Source organism: Lucilia cuprina, chromosome 4 (assembly GCF_022045245.1).
Source record: "Lucilia cuprina isolate Lc7/37 chromosome 4, ASM2204524v1, whole genome shotgun sequence".
NCBI lineage: Eukaryota > Metazoa > Arthropoda > Insecta > Diptera > Calliphoridae > Lucilia > Lucilia cuprina.
Window position 1 is genome coordinate 33,976,408 of NC_060952.1, and position 21,375 is coordinate 33,997,782.

At 23.2% G+C, this 21,375-nt stretch overlaps 1 protein-coding gene across 1 annotated transcript in view; it reads left to right on the plus strand.

The window, feature by feature from the left end:
* Positions 1–21,375, plus strand: part of LOC111677161 (heterogeneous nuclear ribonucleoprotein Q) — a 43,028-nt gene that overhangs the window by 15,924 nt on the left and 5,729 nt on the right. The window contains exons 6-9 of the mRNA XM_046950564.1: positions 606–774; positions 1,677–1,780; positions 5,683–5,879; positions 12,391–12,622. Coding sequence (XP_046806520.1) covers positions 606–774; positions 1,677–1,780; positions 5,683–5,879; positions 12,391–12,622 — 702 coding nt within the window. The remainder of the gene's footprint in view (positions 1–605; positions 775–1,676; positions 1,781–5,682; positions 5,880–12,390; positions 12,623–21,375) is intronic.

Consider the following 21,375-nt stretch of genomic DNA (forward strand, 5'->3'; position numbering starts at 1 on the left):
TCAGTTCTAGTTCAGTTCTAGTTCAGTTCTAGTTCAGTTCTAGTTCAGTTCTAGTTCTAGTTCAGTTCTAGTTCAGTTCTAGTTCAGTTCTTGTTCAGTTCTAGTTCATTTCTAGTTCAGTTGTAGTTCAGTTCCAGTTCAGTTCAGTTCTTGTTTAGTTCTAGTTCAATTCTATTTCAATTATATTTCAGTTACTTGAACCATAATTCTCTATTGATTTACAATTTAAATTATAAATAAAAACAAACGTCATTGAATTTGTCTTTTAGCATCAGGTTTTATAATAATTGTTGTTGAGTAACTAGTTCCGTTATATTTTTTATTTATTATAAACATTGACATTAAAATTTAAGAAAAAAATAATAATGGATGATTCCATGTTTATTTAACATTTATTTAATTAAATTTTTAAGTTGTTTATTAAAAGAAACTAAAGCAGGTTTTAAGGCCCATTATTAAAACAGTAAAATCTTAGTTATTCGAGTTATTGGTTTTACTTTTTAAATTCTTAGGTTGCAATTTTTGCTGCAATATATTTTAATACCAAAATTTAACTCGAACCTTAAGAAAAGTATTAATTCGCGATGTAAATAAAATTTAAAAATATTTATTTTTTGAAAACTTTATTAATGTTTTCTTTCGTTTTTTTTTTTACACATTTAAGGTCTCCTTAGCAAAGCCACCTTCAGATAAAAAGAAAAAAGAAGAAATTTTACGTGCTCGTGAACGCAGAATGATGCAAATGATGCAAGGACGTCCTGGTGGTCTAGTAGGGTAAGTGTTATATTTCTTTTACTTATCTTAAGCAAAATTTTATTAACAAAATTTTAATGTAGAACATAAAAAAAAAAAAATCATATAAATTAAAAGATAAGAGTATATCATACATTAACCTATTTCCTTAACAAATTTCATTTAATTATTGGCAAAACGTAAAAGAAATTAAAAAAAATAAATAAAAATTACTAACCTTAAAGAAAAAATATTTCGTTAATTAGAAACAAATTTTTAATTCGGCATTAAATACATAATTTAGTTTAATTTGTTTTTCATTTTTTCCTTATTAACAAATGTTTATAAGCTTATGTTTGTTTTATTTAAGCAATTCACGATAAGCGTTGTAGAGTTGTAACATTGTAAGTGTTACAACGCTGCTATTAAGTTGTAGGTGAATATTCGGAATTAAATTGTAAATTTTATAAATTTTGAAGAAAATTAGCTTATAAACGTTATGTTATAAACAATAGTAAACTTTTTTAAACATAATTTTAATTAATAATTTTTTTATACTTTTTCTTTTTATGTCCGTTTATAAAATAAATCAAAAAAATAACTTTGTTTAAAAAAATAACTTTTTTTACGTTTGCCCCCCGGTTAAATTTGTAAACAATTTACACACAAACTACTACTACTACTACCACTACTACTGTTTAATTTAATACCAATACTACTACTATTATAAATCTACTACTACCACCACCACCAACCAACCAACTACTACTCCACCACTACTATAAACATAAATATAAAAAACTAAATATATTGCTGGATATTCCCCTACAAATAACTTTCAAAAAAAACAAAACTCCAACTTTTAATTTTTCTACTACATGTTGTTGTTGTTGTTGTTATTGTTGATTTAAAAACAAAAGCTTTGAACCATTGTCTCCATACAGAAATCTATCGCCAACACATCCCGGCATGATACCATTAGGTACACCCATGCGTATACCAGGTGCTCCCAGAATTCCTCTACGTACACCAATGCCACGTGACTATGGTAAGTCGTAAATTTATTTTTCTCTAAATAATTTTCTTTTTTTTTAAATTTTGTTTTTATTGTTTTTTTATTATTATTATAAATAAGTATTTAAATGAGAAAAAAAAGAAAAAACTTTATATTAGTTTATTTACTGTTTAATTTTTGTTAATTTAATTTGATTTTATATTTAAACAAAAAGGAACATTATAGTGTTTTTAAGTTTTTTTTTTCAACAAAGAAAACAAAACAAGAAAAATTTTTTTTTAATTTTTTTGCAGTTGACATATAAACAAATTATTATAAAACAATAAAAAAACAAAATCTATTTATAACAAAATTAAATCTCCAAAAAAAAAAAAAAAAACAAATAAAAAGGTTGTGCGTTTGTTATTAATAATTTTTTAGGGCTGTTTTTTTTTTTTTAATTTTAAATTTTATTCAAAAATTAGGTTTTATTTTATTTATAGTAATTTTGTTTAGTTTTATTTAAGTAAATTTATATTTAGTTAATTTTTAAATTTTAGTTAACTAAACCCTGCTTATTTTTTTTTATTCAACAAAGTTTTAGTTTTTTTATTTATTTTTTTAATTTTAACACTTTAACCCTTTAAAAAAACGAAAAGAAATTGTTGTTTGCTTTATTTCTAAACTTGTATATTTTATTATAATTCATATTCAGTGTTTTTATTGTAACTATTTCCTACTAAATGCACCTTTTCTTATTATTATTATTTTTAAAAAAATTTTCTTTTCATTAAACATTTTTTCATTTAATGTCTTGTTAATCTTAAAACTTTTAGTCCATATTCATGTTTTCATTCAAATTTTATAAAATTTTCTTTTGCATGCTTTATTTCCTTAACTACTTTCAATCATAAAGAAAAAAATAAATTATTAAAAAAAATTTACAAAAATTTCCTCCAAATTTCAAAAAAAAGAAATTTTTGTGTTTTTTTATTATTCCATTTATTAAAATATTTTTTTCTACATATATAAATGTTTGTTATTTTGTAATTAAACTATAAATTTTAACCAAAACCAAAAAAAAAAACTAGATCTTTAAAAAAATCTAAACTAGAACTTTTTAAAAACTATTTAAAATCAAAAAAAAAAATCTCAAAAAAAAAAACATTACTATAATTTTTTTGTAATTAAATGTTGCAATTTTGTGTTGTTGTTTGTTCTCTGTGTAGCAAATGTTAAACACCCTGTATACTTATTGATGTTTTGCCGGTAAGTAAATTGTCTTAAAAAAACAAAAAAAAAAAATAAATTTTTTTCTGTGTAAAAAGTATTAACCAAACAAATTACTACTAAAAAAGCACACTTTTTTACACATAAAAATATATTTAAAAAAATTCTTTTAATTTTTTTTTCTATTTTGAAAATTTTTGATTTTTTTTACAAATTTTTCTGTTTTATTAAAAAAAAATTTTTATAAATGGAATAAAAAAAAATTCACAATAATTTTCTTATTATTTTTTTTTAAATTAGATTGGCAGTAGTTTAAAATATAAAGTTTTAAAAATGTTATAAGATCAAATTGTGTTCTGTTAGTTTTTCTATGATTTTAAGCCAAAAAAAAAACAATATTTGAAATCCTTTGAATCCTTTCAAACCTTTAAACCAAGTAGCAAAACGTATCAATTTGTTTTTAATTTTATTTTTATTTTATTTTACAAACAAGTAGCTTTGAGTAAAATCAATAAAAAAATGTGATAAAAATATGTTGAAAATTACTTTAAGAAACTTTTAAGCAGTTTTTTTAGATATAATCTGACAAACCTAAAATAACAATACAAAACTTTTCTCCTTCCATAAAGTAACCGAAAGCTTTTCCCAGTGGAACTTTTACAACAATAACATACTAATCTAAAAACGAATCAATAGATTAGTTCATAGACTAGTCTAGATACTAGTGAGTAGACCAATCAATAATTTAGTCCATTAGCTAGTGATGGTCTTTCAATAACGTAACCATAGACAAATTCCACACTTAAGGTGACCATAGACTAATTCAGAGACCAGTTAATGAACTCATCAATAGAATAATAAAATACTATAATATTAGTTAATTAACTAGTGTATCGTCTAGCAAATAGCCTAATACATATACTAATCCTATAACTAGTTTAAAGACTAGTCAGTAGACCAGTCAATAGATAAGTCCATTGCGTTAGACTATGCCATAGGCTGGTCAATAACCTAATCCCTAGACTAGTCTATACAATAGAGCAGAGAATAATTAATAAATGAGTCACTAACATAGTCAATATATTACCCAATAGACTAGTTCAATAAGTAGTCTATAAATTATTTTATAGGTGAGTCATCAGACAAATAGATTAGTCCATTAAATACCCTAGTCCACAGACTAATTCATAGACTATTCAATAGACTAGTTGAAAACTAATCAATAGATTAGTTCATAGACTAGTGGGTGGACCAGACTATTTTATAAACTATTTCACAGACTTCCACATCGACTAGACTAACCTACAGAATAGAGCTAAGACTCAGAATGCTATTTCTTAGACTAAATAAAATATTAGTATATAATATAGTCCACAGATTAGTCAATCATAAATCTAAAGAGAAGGCAGTAGTCAATAAATTTGTCCATTGTCAGGTGATAGACTAGTACAACTAATCCGAATACTATTCAAAAATTAGTTAACAGATTAGTCTAGTCCCTAGACCAGTCAATAATATGTAAGTCCAATGACAAGTGATACATTATACAATAGGAGGATCAATGGCCTAGTTCATAAACCATAGACCATAGAATACTTAATAAACTTGTTCACAAACTAGTCAATCGACTAGACAAAAGATCAGCTCATAGACTAACCAATAAATTAGTAGATATCATAGTATTAAGGCTTACTAGTATAGAGACTACTCTCTGCACTAGTCAGAAGATCAGGCAAAAGTAATAGACTGATCAATGACCTAGTTCATAGACTAGTAAATCAACTAGACAACAGATCAGTTCATAGACCAACCAATAGATTAGTAGATAGCATAGTCTAGAGACTTCTATCTGCACTAATAAGTAAATCAGTAAATAGACTAGTCAATAGGCCATTCCATACTCTAATGCCTAAGCTATTCTATAACTTAGTTCAATGACTAAACAGTAATTTAGTCAGTAAACCAATTTATAAACTATTCCGAACCAGCAACATCTCTACTTACCCGGTAAGTAGTTATGAATAATAACTTATTTTTGTTCGACAATAACTGATTACAAATGTGCTTACAAGACTTTTCCGGATATGAAACTATTTTTAAAAATATTTTTCAGGTTAACTAGTATATGCTCTAAATCAATGCTCCATTAAGAAGTTATTTTATCATACTATCTGTAATGGTTTTTACACAAATGTAAATATGATCAGTTCTTTAAAATACTTTTAATATCGATTAGTATTTGAATTACAAACTAATTCCTTATTAAACATACAAGTCCTATTAAAAAAATAATTTACCTTATTGCTAACGACCACCCATTACCAAGTAATGTATGAAATAACTACATATATAATATTCATTAGGAAAATTTGAAAATATTTCACTGAACGTGTTATGAATATCACCAGATTATTTGTAAAATAAATTTAGAATTTTTTAGAATTTAGACTTCAATCTATTTTTATCACATTTTTTTTTCGTATTTTTTTAATTAATATAATTTTTTTCCTTTAGTTGATTTTTTTTTTTTAATTTAACCAAAAAAAATCTTATTAATTTGTTATTATTTTGTTTTTCTTTTATTTATTTTTCTCCCATATTATTTTTTGTCTTTGGCCATTATTTATTTTGCATTAAAAATTTATATTTTACGATACGTTTGCCAAAAAAAAAAAACACCAAAACTCCAATTTTCTTCCCTTTACCTTAAATATATATTTTTATAGATTATGATTATGACTTTTATGGTTATTCGGATTATCGCGGTGCTGGCTACAATGATACGTATTATGAAGATTTTTATCGTACCTATGAAGGAGAATATTTCTTTGATTATCCACCCGGTGCGGTGGCACCACTACCGCCAACTGTTGGTAGTGGCGCTGCTGCAGGTGGTTTACCCAGAACAACGCGTAATAATGTGGTGGGTTTTTAATTTTTTTCTTTAGTTTTTCTTTTTTTCCTATTTTTTTTTTCTTTGTTCTATTTTTACTATTACGTTTAGTTTATTAGTTGATTTTTTTTTTGTAATTTTTCAAAATTTAATTTTTTTATATAAAATTTTTTTAAATTAAATTAATTTTTTTCCAAATTTATTTTATTTTCTATATCTTAAACCACAAATTAAAGTTTATGGATTATAACTACTACAACCACCAAAACTACCAGAACTACATATTAAACATCATAAAACACTTTATGCAAATTATTAACAAAACGTTTGTTTTACTACACCACCAACTATCTATCTACTATTCTAATAACAGGATTCTGTTTATTTAATATAATAAACAATTATAATATTAAAAAACAACAACATTTTTTTGGTCTTAATTTCAAAATTTGTTTGTAAAAGAAAAAATGAAAAATTTTTGTTGCTAACTTTTGATTAAATAAATAATTTATTTTTGTGAATTAAAAAAAATAGACAAAGCATTTACATTTTATAAACATTTTACTATACCGTCAGTCAGTCAGTCATTCATTCAATCATTCAGTCATGCCGTCAGTCAGCTAAAATTTCCTTTTATTTTCAATACATGTTTTCTAACACTTTTTCCTATTTTTTAATTTTTGCTTTTTTTATTTTAATTATTTTTTGCTTTTTCGTTTTTTTTTTGCGCACATTTTTTATGGCTTTTTTTCATTTAACCGCTGCTTTGTTATTTTTTTTAATTATTTTTATTTTATTTGCTTTAGGTTTTTTTATTTTATTTATTTTTAATTTTAGTTTTTTTTTCCTTTTTTGAAATATTTATTTTTTAAGTTTTTTTTTATTTATAAATCTTTTAAAATGTATTTGAGCTGAATACCAAAGTGCTATTAATTTTATTTTAATTATAATTAATTATTAGTTTTGTTTGTTTTTATAAGAATTTTTATTTAATTATGAATTGTTATCGAGTTGTAATGGTGTATTATAAAGACATTCTAAAGCCTTGTTAGATCTTACAAAGTTGTCAATAAACTATGCAGAAAATGCCTAATAACAGTGTCAACTTACATATTTGTAATGTTTTTTTTCTGACAACATTGCTAAAGTTAAATTGTAAGTTCACAAGATTGTTAGACATTTTCTGCACATTTTACTGACAACATTGTAAGATCTGACAAGCGTGTATCACAGCTTTAAGCTAAGAAACATTTCAAAAGTTTAAAACAAGTTTTTATCTAAAATTTCTAAAGTATTTCTTTAATAAACCAAAAACCATAACAACATTTAAAGACAAAATCTTACAAAATCAATATTTATAACATAAAAGTGCTGTAACAATACTGACCTTAAAATTTTTAGTCCAAAGATCAGATTACACATTTCTAAACTCAAATTTTGGTTGAGACTTTAATCCGCTTATTTTATAAACATTTTGGATTTTGTTCATAAACATTTATGAAAGGTTTATAAATCTGACAACCGTGCATCATAGCTTTAAGCTTAGAAACATTTCAAAAGTTTAAAACAAGTTTTTATTAAAAATTCGTAAAATTTTTAGTCCAAAGACACTTTTTTAAAAGGTTGACTAAACTCAAAATTTGGTTGGGGCTTTAATCCCTTTATTTTATAAACATTTTGCGTCTTATTCATAAACTTTTATCAAAGGCTTACAAATAAAATGTTCATTCAAAATTCACACTATAATTAGACAATTTTTGCACGATTTACTGACAACATTGTAAGATCTGACAACCGTGTATCTCAGCTTCAAGCTAAAAAACATTTCAAAAGTTTAAAACAAGTTTTTATTAAAAATTCCTAAAGTGTTTCTTTAATAAACTAAAAACCATAACAAAATCTTACAAAATCAGTATTTATAATGTAAACAGTTCCTAAAATTTTTAGTCCAAAGACCTGATAACACTTTTTAAAAGGTAAATAAACTCAAAATTTGGTAGAGGCCCCCTTTTTCATAAGCATTTTGGCTCTTATTCATGCAATTTTATCAAAGGTTTATAAATCAAATTTTTATACAAAATTTGTTCTATAAACCTTTGATAAATGTTTATGATGGTTTACTGCCTTATTCATAACAATTTATCAAAAGTTTATACAATAAATATTGTATGAAAATTTGATTTTTTAAACCTTTGATAAACGTTTATGAATAAGACCCTTATAAAACCGTTTATAAAATGAAATTTTGTTTGTGAGTTAAGTGCTTTAACCAAGAAACTTCAAATTGGGAATCTCTACCTTTTTTATATAGCCAATAGATAGAACATTTAAGTGATATAATAAAATTTATAAATAAATGCAACTTTCGCTATATAATAACGTCTTGCAAATGGTCTAAAACGATAAATTTTTTTTCCAATTTTATAAAATAACTAAAATTTCACGAAAACCTCACCGTAATAAAGAAATTCAGAGATCTGATTCGTAATCAGCATATTTCAATCCATTAGATAAGTATTTTCTAGTTATGTTTTAAAAATGTTTCTTTAAGTGTAAATGTTGTTTTCTTATGCATATCATTTCCAATTATGCCTTAAGGTATGCTTTACAATTTAAACAATTCATATTAAATAAATAGTTTTAATTTGCTTTAAGTTTTCTTATCTTATCTTTATGCTTAAATTTAACATAATTTTTATTTAATGCAATTATTTAAAAAAGACAGTGATGAAAGTTATAGTATGAATATAAAATAGATAAATTTCGCAATAAGTTTTAATGAAATCATATACTTAAACTACTGAACTAATCATTGATATTTAAAGAAATGATGCATGCAACAATGTTGAATATTTTCAAAATGATATTAAACTTTTAATCAAAAACTTAAAATTTTTAAATGAAGAAAGTTAAGTAAATGAAACGTTCTCAAGACAATTGGATCTCCTTTAAGGAACAAGCCGATTCTCAATCGGCCAAAGATTGCCAAAACAGTTGTTAAATTGAAAAATGTTAGAATTTTTGAAATTAAACGAAAATTTAAGAATTCGATTGTTTATATAATCTATTTTCTACAATTTTTAAACTTAAATAAAAATAATTAAAATTAATTTATTTTAATTTCGCTCTTGTGTTGTCAACTTTTTGTGTAAATTTTAAAATTTTCAAAATGATTTTTTCATACTTTCATAAATGCATGTTATTTACCATTCATTAGATGAATACCATAACATGTTAAAATGTTTTTTGTTTAACAGAATTCCTATAAAAGAAAGTTTTTCAATTTTGGAGATTTCTTATAAAATGAAATCTAATTTTGTAATATTTCATTCACGAAATAAAACATTTATCCAAATAATTGAAATACTTTCACAAAAAAAGGAAAAAATTCAAAACAGAGAAACAATTTATAAACAATTTAATTGAAAAACATTAAAAAAACATTACATTCACTGTAAAATGATAGCAAACATTTAATTCTCTGTTGAGATTCAAGCCTAAGATTTAAATTCTTATAGGTGATTGTTAACATTGCAAAATTTTGATTTTTTTAAATCATAAAATGTTGTATTACATTAAGACTTTAGATTAGTACAATCTATGTCATTCACTGTAAATTGATAAGCATAAAAAGTTTGCCCCAAACTCTGTAAAATGATATCTTAATCTCAATTTAAAAATTTTCTTTAATTCACTTTTAAAATTCTTTATTTCAATATGTTTCAATACTAAAAATGTCTTTGTATAAAAAAATTTTTAAATGAAGAAAGTTAAGTAAATGAAACGTTCTCAAGACAATTGGATCTCCTTTAAGGAACAAGCCGATTCTCAATCGGCCAAAGATTGCCAAAACAGTTGTTAAATTGAAAAATGTTAGAATTTTTGAAATTAAACGAAAATTTAAGAATTCGATTGTTTATATAATTTTAATTTCTTTTTGAATGTGTGAGTCATTGATATTCATTGAAAAATTCGAATTTCCAAATTATTTTCGAATTTTTGAACTTAATCAAAAACTTAAGAGTTTGATTGTTTATACAATTTTACTTCTTTTTAAATTTCTGATTAAATATTAATTGAAAAGTATTGATATTCCTTGAAACTACTATTTTGACATCAAAATTTTAATTTCGAATTTATGTTTGAATTTTCGAACTAAATCGAAAACTTAAACATTTTACTGTTTGTACAAATTTAACTTAATTTTTAATCTTTCTATTTAATATTGATTGAAAAGTATTGATATTTCTAGAAACTACATTTTCAACATGAAAATTTGAATTTCGAAATTATGTTCGAATTTTTTTATTTTAGCGAAAACTTAAATATTTAATTTTTTGTACAAATTTAACTTCATTTTCAATTAATCGGTTCAATATAGATTGAAAACTATTGATATTTATTGAAAATACTTGTTTTGACTACAAAATTCAAATTTCGAAATTATGTTAGAATTTTCAATCTTAATCGAAAACTTAAGAATTTCGAAAACATATTCTAATTTTCGAACTTAGTCGAAAACTTAAGAATTCGATTATTTATAGACTGACTGTTCCTCTAAATGCGAACGAACATTTCTTTCTTATTTCGTATCGAAAACAATAACAATTTTACGAAATTTATTTGTTTTTTTTTTTCAATATAAAACTAGAAAATACTTGTTCCTTTGCATTTAAAGGATCAGGCCCAGAATTTTAATTTCTTTTTCCAATTTGTATTGAGTTTGGATTGAATTACACTGAAAATTTTATTAAAACTCAAATTTTTTACAAAAAAAAAAAAAAAAAATTAAAACTATTTTCGAAAATTTCGAAATAAATGTTAATTTTTTATTAATATCGGAATTTTTGAAAGTTACAACATTATGTAACTTTAAGCTAAAGAAATTAGTTTCGAAAGTGAATTCGAATTTTTTGAATTTTTACAAAAAAACACAAAATCATTAAAAAAAATCCAAAAAATTTTAATTTTATAAAATTTGACTTATTGCTAATTTATTAGCTAATCATACTATAACTACTAGCTGCTGTCTTAACGCTTTGTATATGCTTTTATTGTTTAGACAAATATTTGTATAAATATAGTTTTTTTTTTTAATTATAAATAAATTTAAAATTTTAATTTCAAAAATTTTTTAACAAATTCAAACAAAATGTGTCAAACGCAAAATTTTTCGAAATTTTATTAAATATTGTATAAATAAAAAGCCTTTATATAGTTTATGTATTAAAAAACAGTTAAGTATTATTTTAAGCTTTTTTTTATAAATATTTTTTTTTATTAAAAAAAAAAAAAAAAAAAAAAACTTTTTGCGAACTTTATTAAATTTACATTAGGAGAAGAAAAAGCAACCAATTTATTGTTATTTTTTTATAAATATAATTTTATTTGTTTTCTCTTTTTATTATTATAATTATTATTTAAAATGAAAACAATTTAATTCAGAAAAAAATTTAATAATAATTTCATTTTAAACACTGAAAAAAATCTAACGCGTTCATTTTCGATTTTGTTTTTTTCTTTTTCTTTTTTCTTTTTTTTATGTTGATACTCGATACTCAAATATATAAATATATATATAAAAATGAAATCGTCTTAAAAAAATTATATATATGTTCGTCAAAACAAAAACATTTTACCTACAAAAAAAACAAAAATTTATCCCCCACAAAAACAAATTTTAATTGAATAATTATTTACCAATATTTTAAATTAATTTACAAATACAAAATAAAACCCTGAAAATCTTTTCAACTATTTATGGTCTCTATAAACAAAAAAACAACAACAAAATTATGATTGATATAATTCCTGTAAACCTTGTTTTTCTTTGAAAAATATTTTTATAAAAATAATATTTTCAAAACTGCTACAAAACTCTCTCTCTCAAAACTGTGCTCTCTTCCCAATATTGAAATTATTAAAAAAAAAAACCCTGCTCCCCCTACAAAATTTATTTATATTGAATACTTTTTTTTCATTAAAAACTAAATTTTAAAACAAAAACTCCAAAACAATTGAAAAATATTTGTAACGTTTATAAATTAAAAAAAAAATACCAAAAACAACAAAATTATCTGAAAAATACTTGGCGATCCATATATATATTTTAAATAAAACGAATATTAAATATGGTCTAAATGGATTTAAATGGAACAACCACCACCACCACCATGACACTTAATCAAACTACTACAACTACGGACCCAAATAAAAATTTGTAATGTTAAACATGGATTTATATAACATAACCAAATGGTAACCTAATGATGATGATGATGATGATAATAATGATGACCTCTACCCTCTACTTAATTAAATGGTGTTAATTTTAACCTTTAAATGATGATGATAATGATGTTGCAAATATTATTTTTAATTAAAAAAAATAATAATAATTTTGTATACATGTGCGTTTGTATGATAATGTCAAATCGGCCGCCAATGACAATGATTATCATATGAAATTTCTGGATAATATGTGTATTGGGTGTATGTGTACGCTGTGCGAATTGTGTAATTTTTATTAACTGTAATGAAGGGGGTTGGCCGTGGGCGTGGAATCACAGCGCGTGGCCGAACCGTTGGGCTCCGTGGCAACATCAATCGTCAGGGGGCCCCTCAAGCGGCGGTGGTGGCGGCGGCGGTGGCGGCTCAACGGGGGGCCACCGTTCAGGGGGCTCTGCAAGCAACCGGGGGGGTCCGTGGGGTGGGACAAATTCGTCCCAGCGCTCGTGGCACTCAGCACGCCAAACCGCTACAAAATTTACCAGGTGAGAAAAAACTTTAAAAAACAAAAAACAAACCAAACAAAAAAAAATAATTAAAATTACAAAAAAACAAAAACAAAAAAACCAACCTTGTCTCTTCTTGTCTCTCACTCTCTCTCTTAATAAAAAATAAAAAAAAAATAAAAATATTTTGTTTTTCAAAAAATAACAATTTTGCTTAAGAAACCAAACAAATTCCTCCCTCCTCTTCAAAATGTTAAAACAAAATACACAAACACTTTAATTTTTATTTTTAAATATTTTTATGTTGTTTATTATCATTATTACTCTATTATTAACTTAATTATTATGATTATTTTTAAACAAATTTGTTTTTTTTCTACTATGTTCTATTCTTTAGTTTTAAAATGAGATAAAGAAAACTCTTTTATTTTTAGAAATAATTTTTATGTTTCTTTTTTTTTATTATTATTTTTTTGTATTAATTAGTTATGAATTTTCATTTGTATTTTAAATTTTAATAATAAAAACAACAATAAACATACATACACAACTATTAACTACTACCACTAGTACTAGTATCATTATTCTCTTCTCTTAAGGTCATACATTGAAAGGAATGTTATCTTGAAAAAAAAACTAAAACAAAAATTCAATTTTTAGCTTTTTTATAATTTTATTTTGTATAAATTCTTTTTAAATTATTTTCAAAAATTTCATCGATTTTCTGAGTTAATTTTGTTAACATTTTGAAATAATTTTGTAAAAATATCAATTTTGCTAAAAACAGTCTTTAAAATTTTAAAAGTTTTTTTTGGTTTCTTCAGTTTTGAAATCATGAATTTATTTGTTTACTTTAAAAATCTATTTTCTACAATTTTTAAACTTAAATGAAAATAATTAAAATTAATTTATTTTAATTTCGCTCTTGTGTTGTCAACTTTTTGTGTAAATTTTAAAATTTTAAAAATTATTTTTTCATACTATCATAAATGCATGTTATTTACCATTCATTAGATGAATACCATAACATGTTAAAATGTTTTTTGTTTAACAGAATTCCTATAAAAGAAAGTTTTTCAATTTTGGAGATTTCTTATAAAATGAAATCTAATTTTGTAATATTTCATTCACGAAATAAAACATTTATCCAAATAATTGAAATACTTTCAAAAAAAAAAAGGAAAAAATTCAAAACAGAGAAACAATTTATAAACATTAATTGAAAAACATTAAAAAACATTACATTCACTGTAAAATGATAGCAAACATTTAATTCTCTGTCAAGATTCAAGCCTAAGATTCAATATTCTAATAGGTAATTGTTAACATTGTGAAATTTAGATTTTTTAAAACACAAAATGTTGTTTTACATTAAATGTTTACATTAATACAATCTATGTAATTCACTGTAGAATGATAAGAATAAAAAGTTTGTCTCAAACACTGTAAAATGATATCTTTATCTCAATTTAAAAATTTTCTTTAATTCACTTTTAAAATTTTTAATTTCATATATTTCAATACTAAAACTGTCTTTGTATAAGTATTCACAATTCACAAGAAAATGATAACATGACTTTACAAATTCATAAATTTAATCTTTGAAACTAGTTTCATTGTATAAATGAAGTAATTCACTGTTCACTGCTAACATAAAACAAACAATTTGTTAGTTTTAGGAAATGGATTTTTAAAATTCTTTTAATTTCACTTTCAAAATTTATAAGATTAATCTATTTCAACACTTCAGTTCATTCACAGTTAAATGATAACACAAAAACAGTTTGTTTAGTAATTTCGAAGATACTCTTCAATTCATTAAATCGCTAAAACCTAGTGTCATGTTGTTAATAAATGTATTCACTGTTAAATGTTAACATAAAACTATTTGCCAGAATTATTTGTCAATTTCTGCAACTTTAGAAAATTCACTTTAAAAAATTCATATGTTTTATCTGTTTTAGAACTAAATCTTTCATTGTATTAATAATCTACATTTTATTAATAATATACATTCACTGCCAAATGATATCCTAAAAAGATTTGCCAGTTCTTAGCAATTTGAAATAATGTAAATAAAAATCTCCTTAAATTACTTTCAAAATTTATAAATTTATCTATTTGAATACTCAAACTAGTGTCATTGTTTTAACATACAATTCATGCACTGTTAACTGATAACCTAACCACGATTTGTCAGTTCTGTTATAACTTAAAATTATTGCAAAACTTTCTTTCAATTCACTTTTAAAATTCATACATTTTGTCTCTTTCATTACAAAATCTATTATTGGATTAATAACATACAATAAATTCACTGTTAAATGATAACACAAGATATTGCAACTGTAAGATGCGAACTTTAATTTCGAAATTTCTTTTAATTTAATTTTTTGAAATTCATAATACAAGAATCATTGTTATGCTGTCAAACATAGGCAAATTTTATTCAAAGAAAACAACATTTAACAATTCACTGTAAACTGATAACATAAAAGAAATTTCAGTTATTTTTTCCTAATTTACTAAATCTTTCTTTTAATTACAAACTTTCATTTACTTTTTTGAATTTGCAAATTCATTCACTGTGGAATGACAGCATAAAAACATTTTCACGATTTTTAACAAAAATTCTGATCAAATTGATTGGGGACTCTTTATGTCATCGTAGTTTTCATATCAAATGCCTTCACATTTACGCTTCTCCCAGTCTTCAATCCAAACATTACAGATGGAATTTTAAAAATCTTTTCGGGTCTAATTCATATCATAATATATTTTCGATAAATAACCTATTTTCATAAATGCTCTTTAATTAAAAATAGATTTTTTTAATGGCAATATAATTTCATGATTTCATTTTCGTAAAAATCTTTTAAAAATTCTCTTTCATAAATGTAAAAATGTTTTATTAAGATAATATTCCTTTCAATGTAATTAATTAAAAAATACACACTCCTTAAATTGTCAATTGAATAATTGTAATTCTTTTTTTAACTCTATACTTCAAACTATTCTTTAAACTTACTTAATAAACAATTTTAACTACTAGTACTTTTAATTAATTTTAATATTTTTTTAAACATACTTTTACTGCTAAAAAAAAAAGAGATGTTTTTTGTTTTTAAACATTATTTAATTTTCTTTTTTTTAATTATAAACAAACACCTTCCAAACACCTGTGTAAAACTATTAAAATTAATTAATTAATTGATTGATTAATTTCAAAAAACCTAAAACTTACTGAAGAAGAACTTATTACACTGTTAAAAATTACCTAAGTTGAATTATTGTTTATTTAGTTAATGAAGAATGAAAAAAAATCAAATGTTTGTTTTTTGTTTTAATTAAAAACTAATTTTAAAATATATTAAAAAAATAATTTGTAATAATTTTATTACTTTTTTTTTAATAAAATTAAATTTTTCATTTGAAGAAAAAATTTTTTTAATAAAATTTTCTTTTTTTAATTCTTTTAATTGTCATATAATTTACTTAATTTTATTTTCAATTTTTTAAATAATTTTAAGTTTTTTTTCTCCAACTTTTTTTGTACTTGTCTTAAAATGAAATAAATAAAAATAAAGTAAATTTTTTTTGAAAAATGTTAAAAAATAAAATAACTTCTTTTTTTTTGTTGCTTTTTAAATATTTATTAATATAAATATATTAGGTGTTGTTGTTGATGATGTTTTTCTCTCTCTCTCTCTCTCTCTGTCACTTTAAAAACAAAAAACATCAGGCATGGAAAATTTAGTACTTTTAGATTTTGAAAAGTATCGTCGCACAATACGAAATTTTCGGTCCTTTTTTCTAACTTATAAACATTTGATAAGTATTCGACGTAGTAGTCACTAGACTAGTCTATAGTCTAGTCTATGATCTAGTCTTTAGTCTAGTTCAGTCTATTCTATAGTTTAGACTATGGTCTAGTCTATGGTGTTGTCTATGGTCTAGTGTAAAGTCTAGTATATAATCTAGTGCAGTGTAGTCTATGGCCTAGTCTTTAGTCTATTCTGTATTCTAAACTATAGTATAGTCTAATCTTTAGTCTAGTTTATAGTCTAATCGTTATTGTATTCTAATGTTTAGCCTATTGTCTAGTTCTTAGTCTAGTTAATAGTCTAGTCTATAGTCTAGGCTATGGTCTAAAGTGTATACTTTAGTCTATTACCTAGTCTATAGTCTATATGGTCTATTCCATGGTCTTGTCTATAGTCTAGTGATTGATCTAGCTTATGATCTAGTCTACCGTCTAGCCTAGACTATCCTCTAGACTATGATCTTGTCTATTCTATATTCTGGTCTTGTCTATAGTGTAGTCTATGGTCTAGTCTACAGAATAGTCTATGGTCCGTAGTCTAGTCTATGATCTAGTCTATAGTCTGGTCTATATTTTAGTCTATGGTCTAGTTAATGGTCCAGTTTATAATCTAGTCTATAGTCTAGTCTTTAATCTAGTCTATAATCTAGTCTATAGTTAGGTCTATAGTTTGGTATATAATATAGTCCATATTCTTGTCTATAGTCTACAGTCTAAACTATTGTCTAGTTTATAGTCTAGTCTAATCTATAGTCTAGTCTATAGTCTAGTCTATAGTATAGTCTTTAGTCTAGTCTATAGTCTAGTCTATAGTATAGTCTATAGTATAGTCTATAGTCTAGTCTATAGTCTAGTCTATAGTCTAGTCTATAGTCTAGTCTATAGTCTAGTCTATAGTCTAGTCTATAGTCTAGTTTGTAGTCTAGTCTATAGTCTAGTCTATAGTCTAGTCTATAGTTTAGTCTATAGTATAGTCTGTAGTATAGTCTGTAGTATAGTCTATAGTATAGTCTGTAGTATAGTCTATAGTGTAGTCTATGGTCTAGTTTATAGTCTAGCCTATAGTCTAGTCTACAGTCTAGTTTATAGTCTAGTCAATAGTCTGGTCTATAGTCTATTCTATAGTCTAGTCTACAGTCTAAACTATAGTCCAGTCTATAGTCTAGCCCATAGCCTATTCTATAGTCTAGTTAATGGTCTACTCTATGGTCTTGTCTATGGTCTAGTGTAAAGTTTAGTCTGAAGTCTACTATCTCATCTTTATTCTAGTCTATCGAAAAATTTGTTTAATACTTGAAAACCATAAATGTACTATTTTCGTTATAAGTTAGTACATATTTTTTCAAAATAACAATTTTCCATGCCTGATAAAACATACTTTGTGTTTTGTGGTTGTAATTTATTTTTAATTTAAAAAAAAAATATATCAAATTTAATTAAAGCAAAAAAGCATGTTTTTTTGATGTAATTTTTTGTTAATTATTACAAGTAAAAATATGAAGCAGTAAAAGTGTTTGTTTTTATGTATAAAACAATTTATATTTATTTTATAAAAACAAAAGAAAAATGTATTTTTTATAATAGAAAAAACAACAATTATTTTCTCTCTCTTTCACTCTTTCGTAAAACTTTCTCTTTTTTTGTTATATGGAAAGTTTTGTTATGTTTAGTGTGTGTATGATAAGATTATGTGTGTGTGTTTTTTTTTTTTTTAATTAGAAAGAAAACATAAACTGTTTTTTTTATTATAAGAAAAATTTTACGAAAAAAAAGAATCGATTAGTATTTAATTTTTTTTTAGAAATGTTAATAAATTTGTTTATTATAATTTTATTTTTTATATGTATTTTAATTGTGTTTTATTTATCAAGTTTTTTGTTGTATTAAAATCCCTAAAAGCCCATTTCCTGTGTTAGTTAACAATTTAATAATAATAAAAAATAAAAAAATCCTTTGAAAACCAAAACAAAATCATTTTGTTTAAACAACATAATTTTGATGTTTTTTTTTTCCTGGAAAATTTGTTCTATAGGTTTTCTTTCAACACAACTTTTGAAAAGACGTTTTGTATATATAATTTTTTTAAGATAACAAGAAAATAAAAAAAAACATAATTACAAAATAATATTATGAAAAAAGCAACAATAGTTGAAATTTTGTTTTGAAATCCTTAAAAGAAAACAATTGATCCCTGTTGTAAAATTATATAAAAAAAGAAAAAAAATAACAATGATTTGGCCTTATTTTGTTTGACCTTATTATTATTAATAATAATATAAATACATTTTTTAAACATATTTTGGCTTACAATTACAAATAACTTAAGTCCATTTTTATTTTTCTTTAACATAATTAACAAATACAGTTAGTAAACCCTCTTTAAGTTGTTAAAAAACCTAATCTGATAAAATAAAACTAACCTTTAAAATTTGTTCTACATAACCTTAAAAAACAAATAAAGAAAGAAATTAGATTTTTGTTATAAACAATTTAAAAAAGGTTTAAACTAATTGTAGTTTATATTTAATAAAATACTTTTAAATATAAAATAAATTTACATTTATCTAAATTATTTTTAGTTTAATTTTTATTAAATTGAAATTTTGTTTTTTTGTTTTTTTCTTAAAATATAAACAAAATAACACATTAAAAAGTTAGAAAATCCAAAAATTATTTAACCTTAACTAAACTTAAAATCTCATGTCATAAACTCATTAACAGCAAAAAAAAAATTATAACAAAATTTTTAAAAATTAAAATTAATTTAAAATTTTTTATTAAAATATTTATTTAAAATTCCTGTTTTTCCTCTTTTTTTCATAATTTTAACTATTTGTGTTTTGTTTTTCAAATGCTTTTTTTTTTGCTGGAATTTTTTTTGTTTAAAAAAGTTATAGGTTTTTTTTTTTAAATTTTATCAATTTGTATTTATTGTCTCTTATTTTTATGATTATTTTTGTTTAAATACTAATCGATTCATTTTTTTTAACATAAATTATATATTTATGTATATTTGTTTACATACATATCTATCGAAATCTTCTTTATATATATATTTTTCATAAATATTTGTTCTATGTGTTCTATATCGTAAATATATATATTTTTAAAAAAAAATTCAATGTGAGAAGAAAAAATAATATGTTTTTATACAATTTTCTTTTGTTTATTAAATATTATATTATTTTCCATCATACACACTGATTTGCCTTGCAGTTTTTTAATGTTTTTTTTTTAATTTTTTTAATTTTTTTTAATTAATTGTTTTTTAGTGATTACATACAAATTTATTTAATTTACATTTTTTTTATATAAATTATTAAAATTTTCAAAAAATATAACATGAATTTATAAATATGTGCCGAAAATCTAATTAAAATGTATAAATTTGTTATACAAAAAAAATTTAAAAATTATACCGGACATTTGCATTAAAATTTTAAAGCAAAATTTATCTTTTTTACTCCAAAGAGAATTTTCTGTAGAAAATCGGAATCAACTAAAAATTTTCTTTGTATATTAGGTTTGAAAAACATCCAGTTCACATTTTACATTCATATTTTTTTAAAGAGAATAAAAGTCCTATTATTTATATATTTACTTTTAAACTATTGGTATACCACAAAAACAAAGAAGAATGGAAACAGCTGTTTCTATTGTATGTGATTACATAAAAATACATCCCTGATCTAATACTACAAGCTTAGTGTTAAGAGCCATATGACTGTCTAATTTTCCAAACGTTCTCTTTCTCAATGTCTGATATTCTCGTTACACATTTCATTTAGACTATCCCATATGTTCTCTTCTATACAATATATTTTGACAGATTGTATTACGTGTGATATAATGTAAAAGTAGCTTAACTAAAATAAAAAATAATTATTAAAATAGTTCATAAACTATTTAACTAGTCCATAAACTAATCTATGAACATTAAAAAGCCCATGATAAGTTAAATAACTAGTCGATACAATAGTCAGTAGACTATTCTATATAACAGTGTGTAGATTATTTATGTATTAGTCCATAGACTATATAGGTATGTATATTAGTAATTAAAGTACTCAATATTCTAGAATAAAGTTCTAGCTTCTATATAATTCTGTAGACTATAACATAGACTAGTTCATAGATTAATCTACAGATCTCTAAGTAGACTATTGTATAAATCCGTAGACTAGTCAATTTATAGATAATTCTATCGATCAGTACATGTACAAGTCTATAGGAAATAGGCTACTTTATAGATATGTCTATAACTAGGTTATTCTATTGAGACATAGACTTGTCTATAAAATATACCCTAGTTAAGTCCATAGACTAGTCCATAGTATAGTCATTAAACTAGTTCATATACTAGTCAGTAGATACATATATATGTATAATAATTTATAGATTAGTAATAAAACTATAGAACAATGATATTATTCTATATATTAGTGAATGGACTAGTTCATTCAAAGACAAATCCATAGATTAGTGAATACATTTCATATTCTATAACTAGACTATTCTATAGATGCATTAACTAATCTATAGATTAGCAAGATGACTATTTCATATATCAGTCCATAGGTGAGTCCATTTATTAATGATTAGACTGCATAGTTTATAAATTTGTCTATAACGTTCTAATCTATAGATAAGACCATTTACTATTCATGTAAACTAGTCAGTATAATTTAGTTCATCCATAGACTAGTCTAGGGACTTTTCTAATGATTAAGCCATTTTCTTGTCTATTAGCCTATATGATATATAGAGTCCACAGTGAATAGAATACTTCATAGATAGACTGGTCTGTAACTAGACGATTCTATAGATTTTTCTATACATCAGTTTATAAATTAATTCTAGAATTAGTTCTAAGACTAGTCTCTAGATTAGTCCGTATACTTTAATATAGTTCTGTCTATAGACTAATTTATAGATTATTAGACCGTAAACTATTCATTATAACAAATTG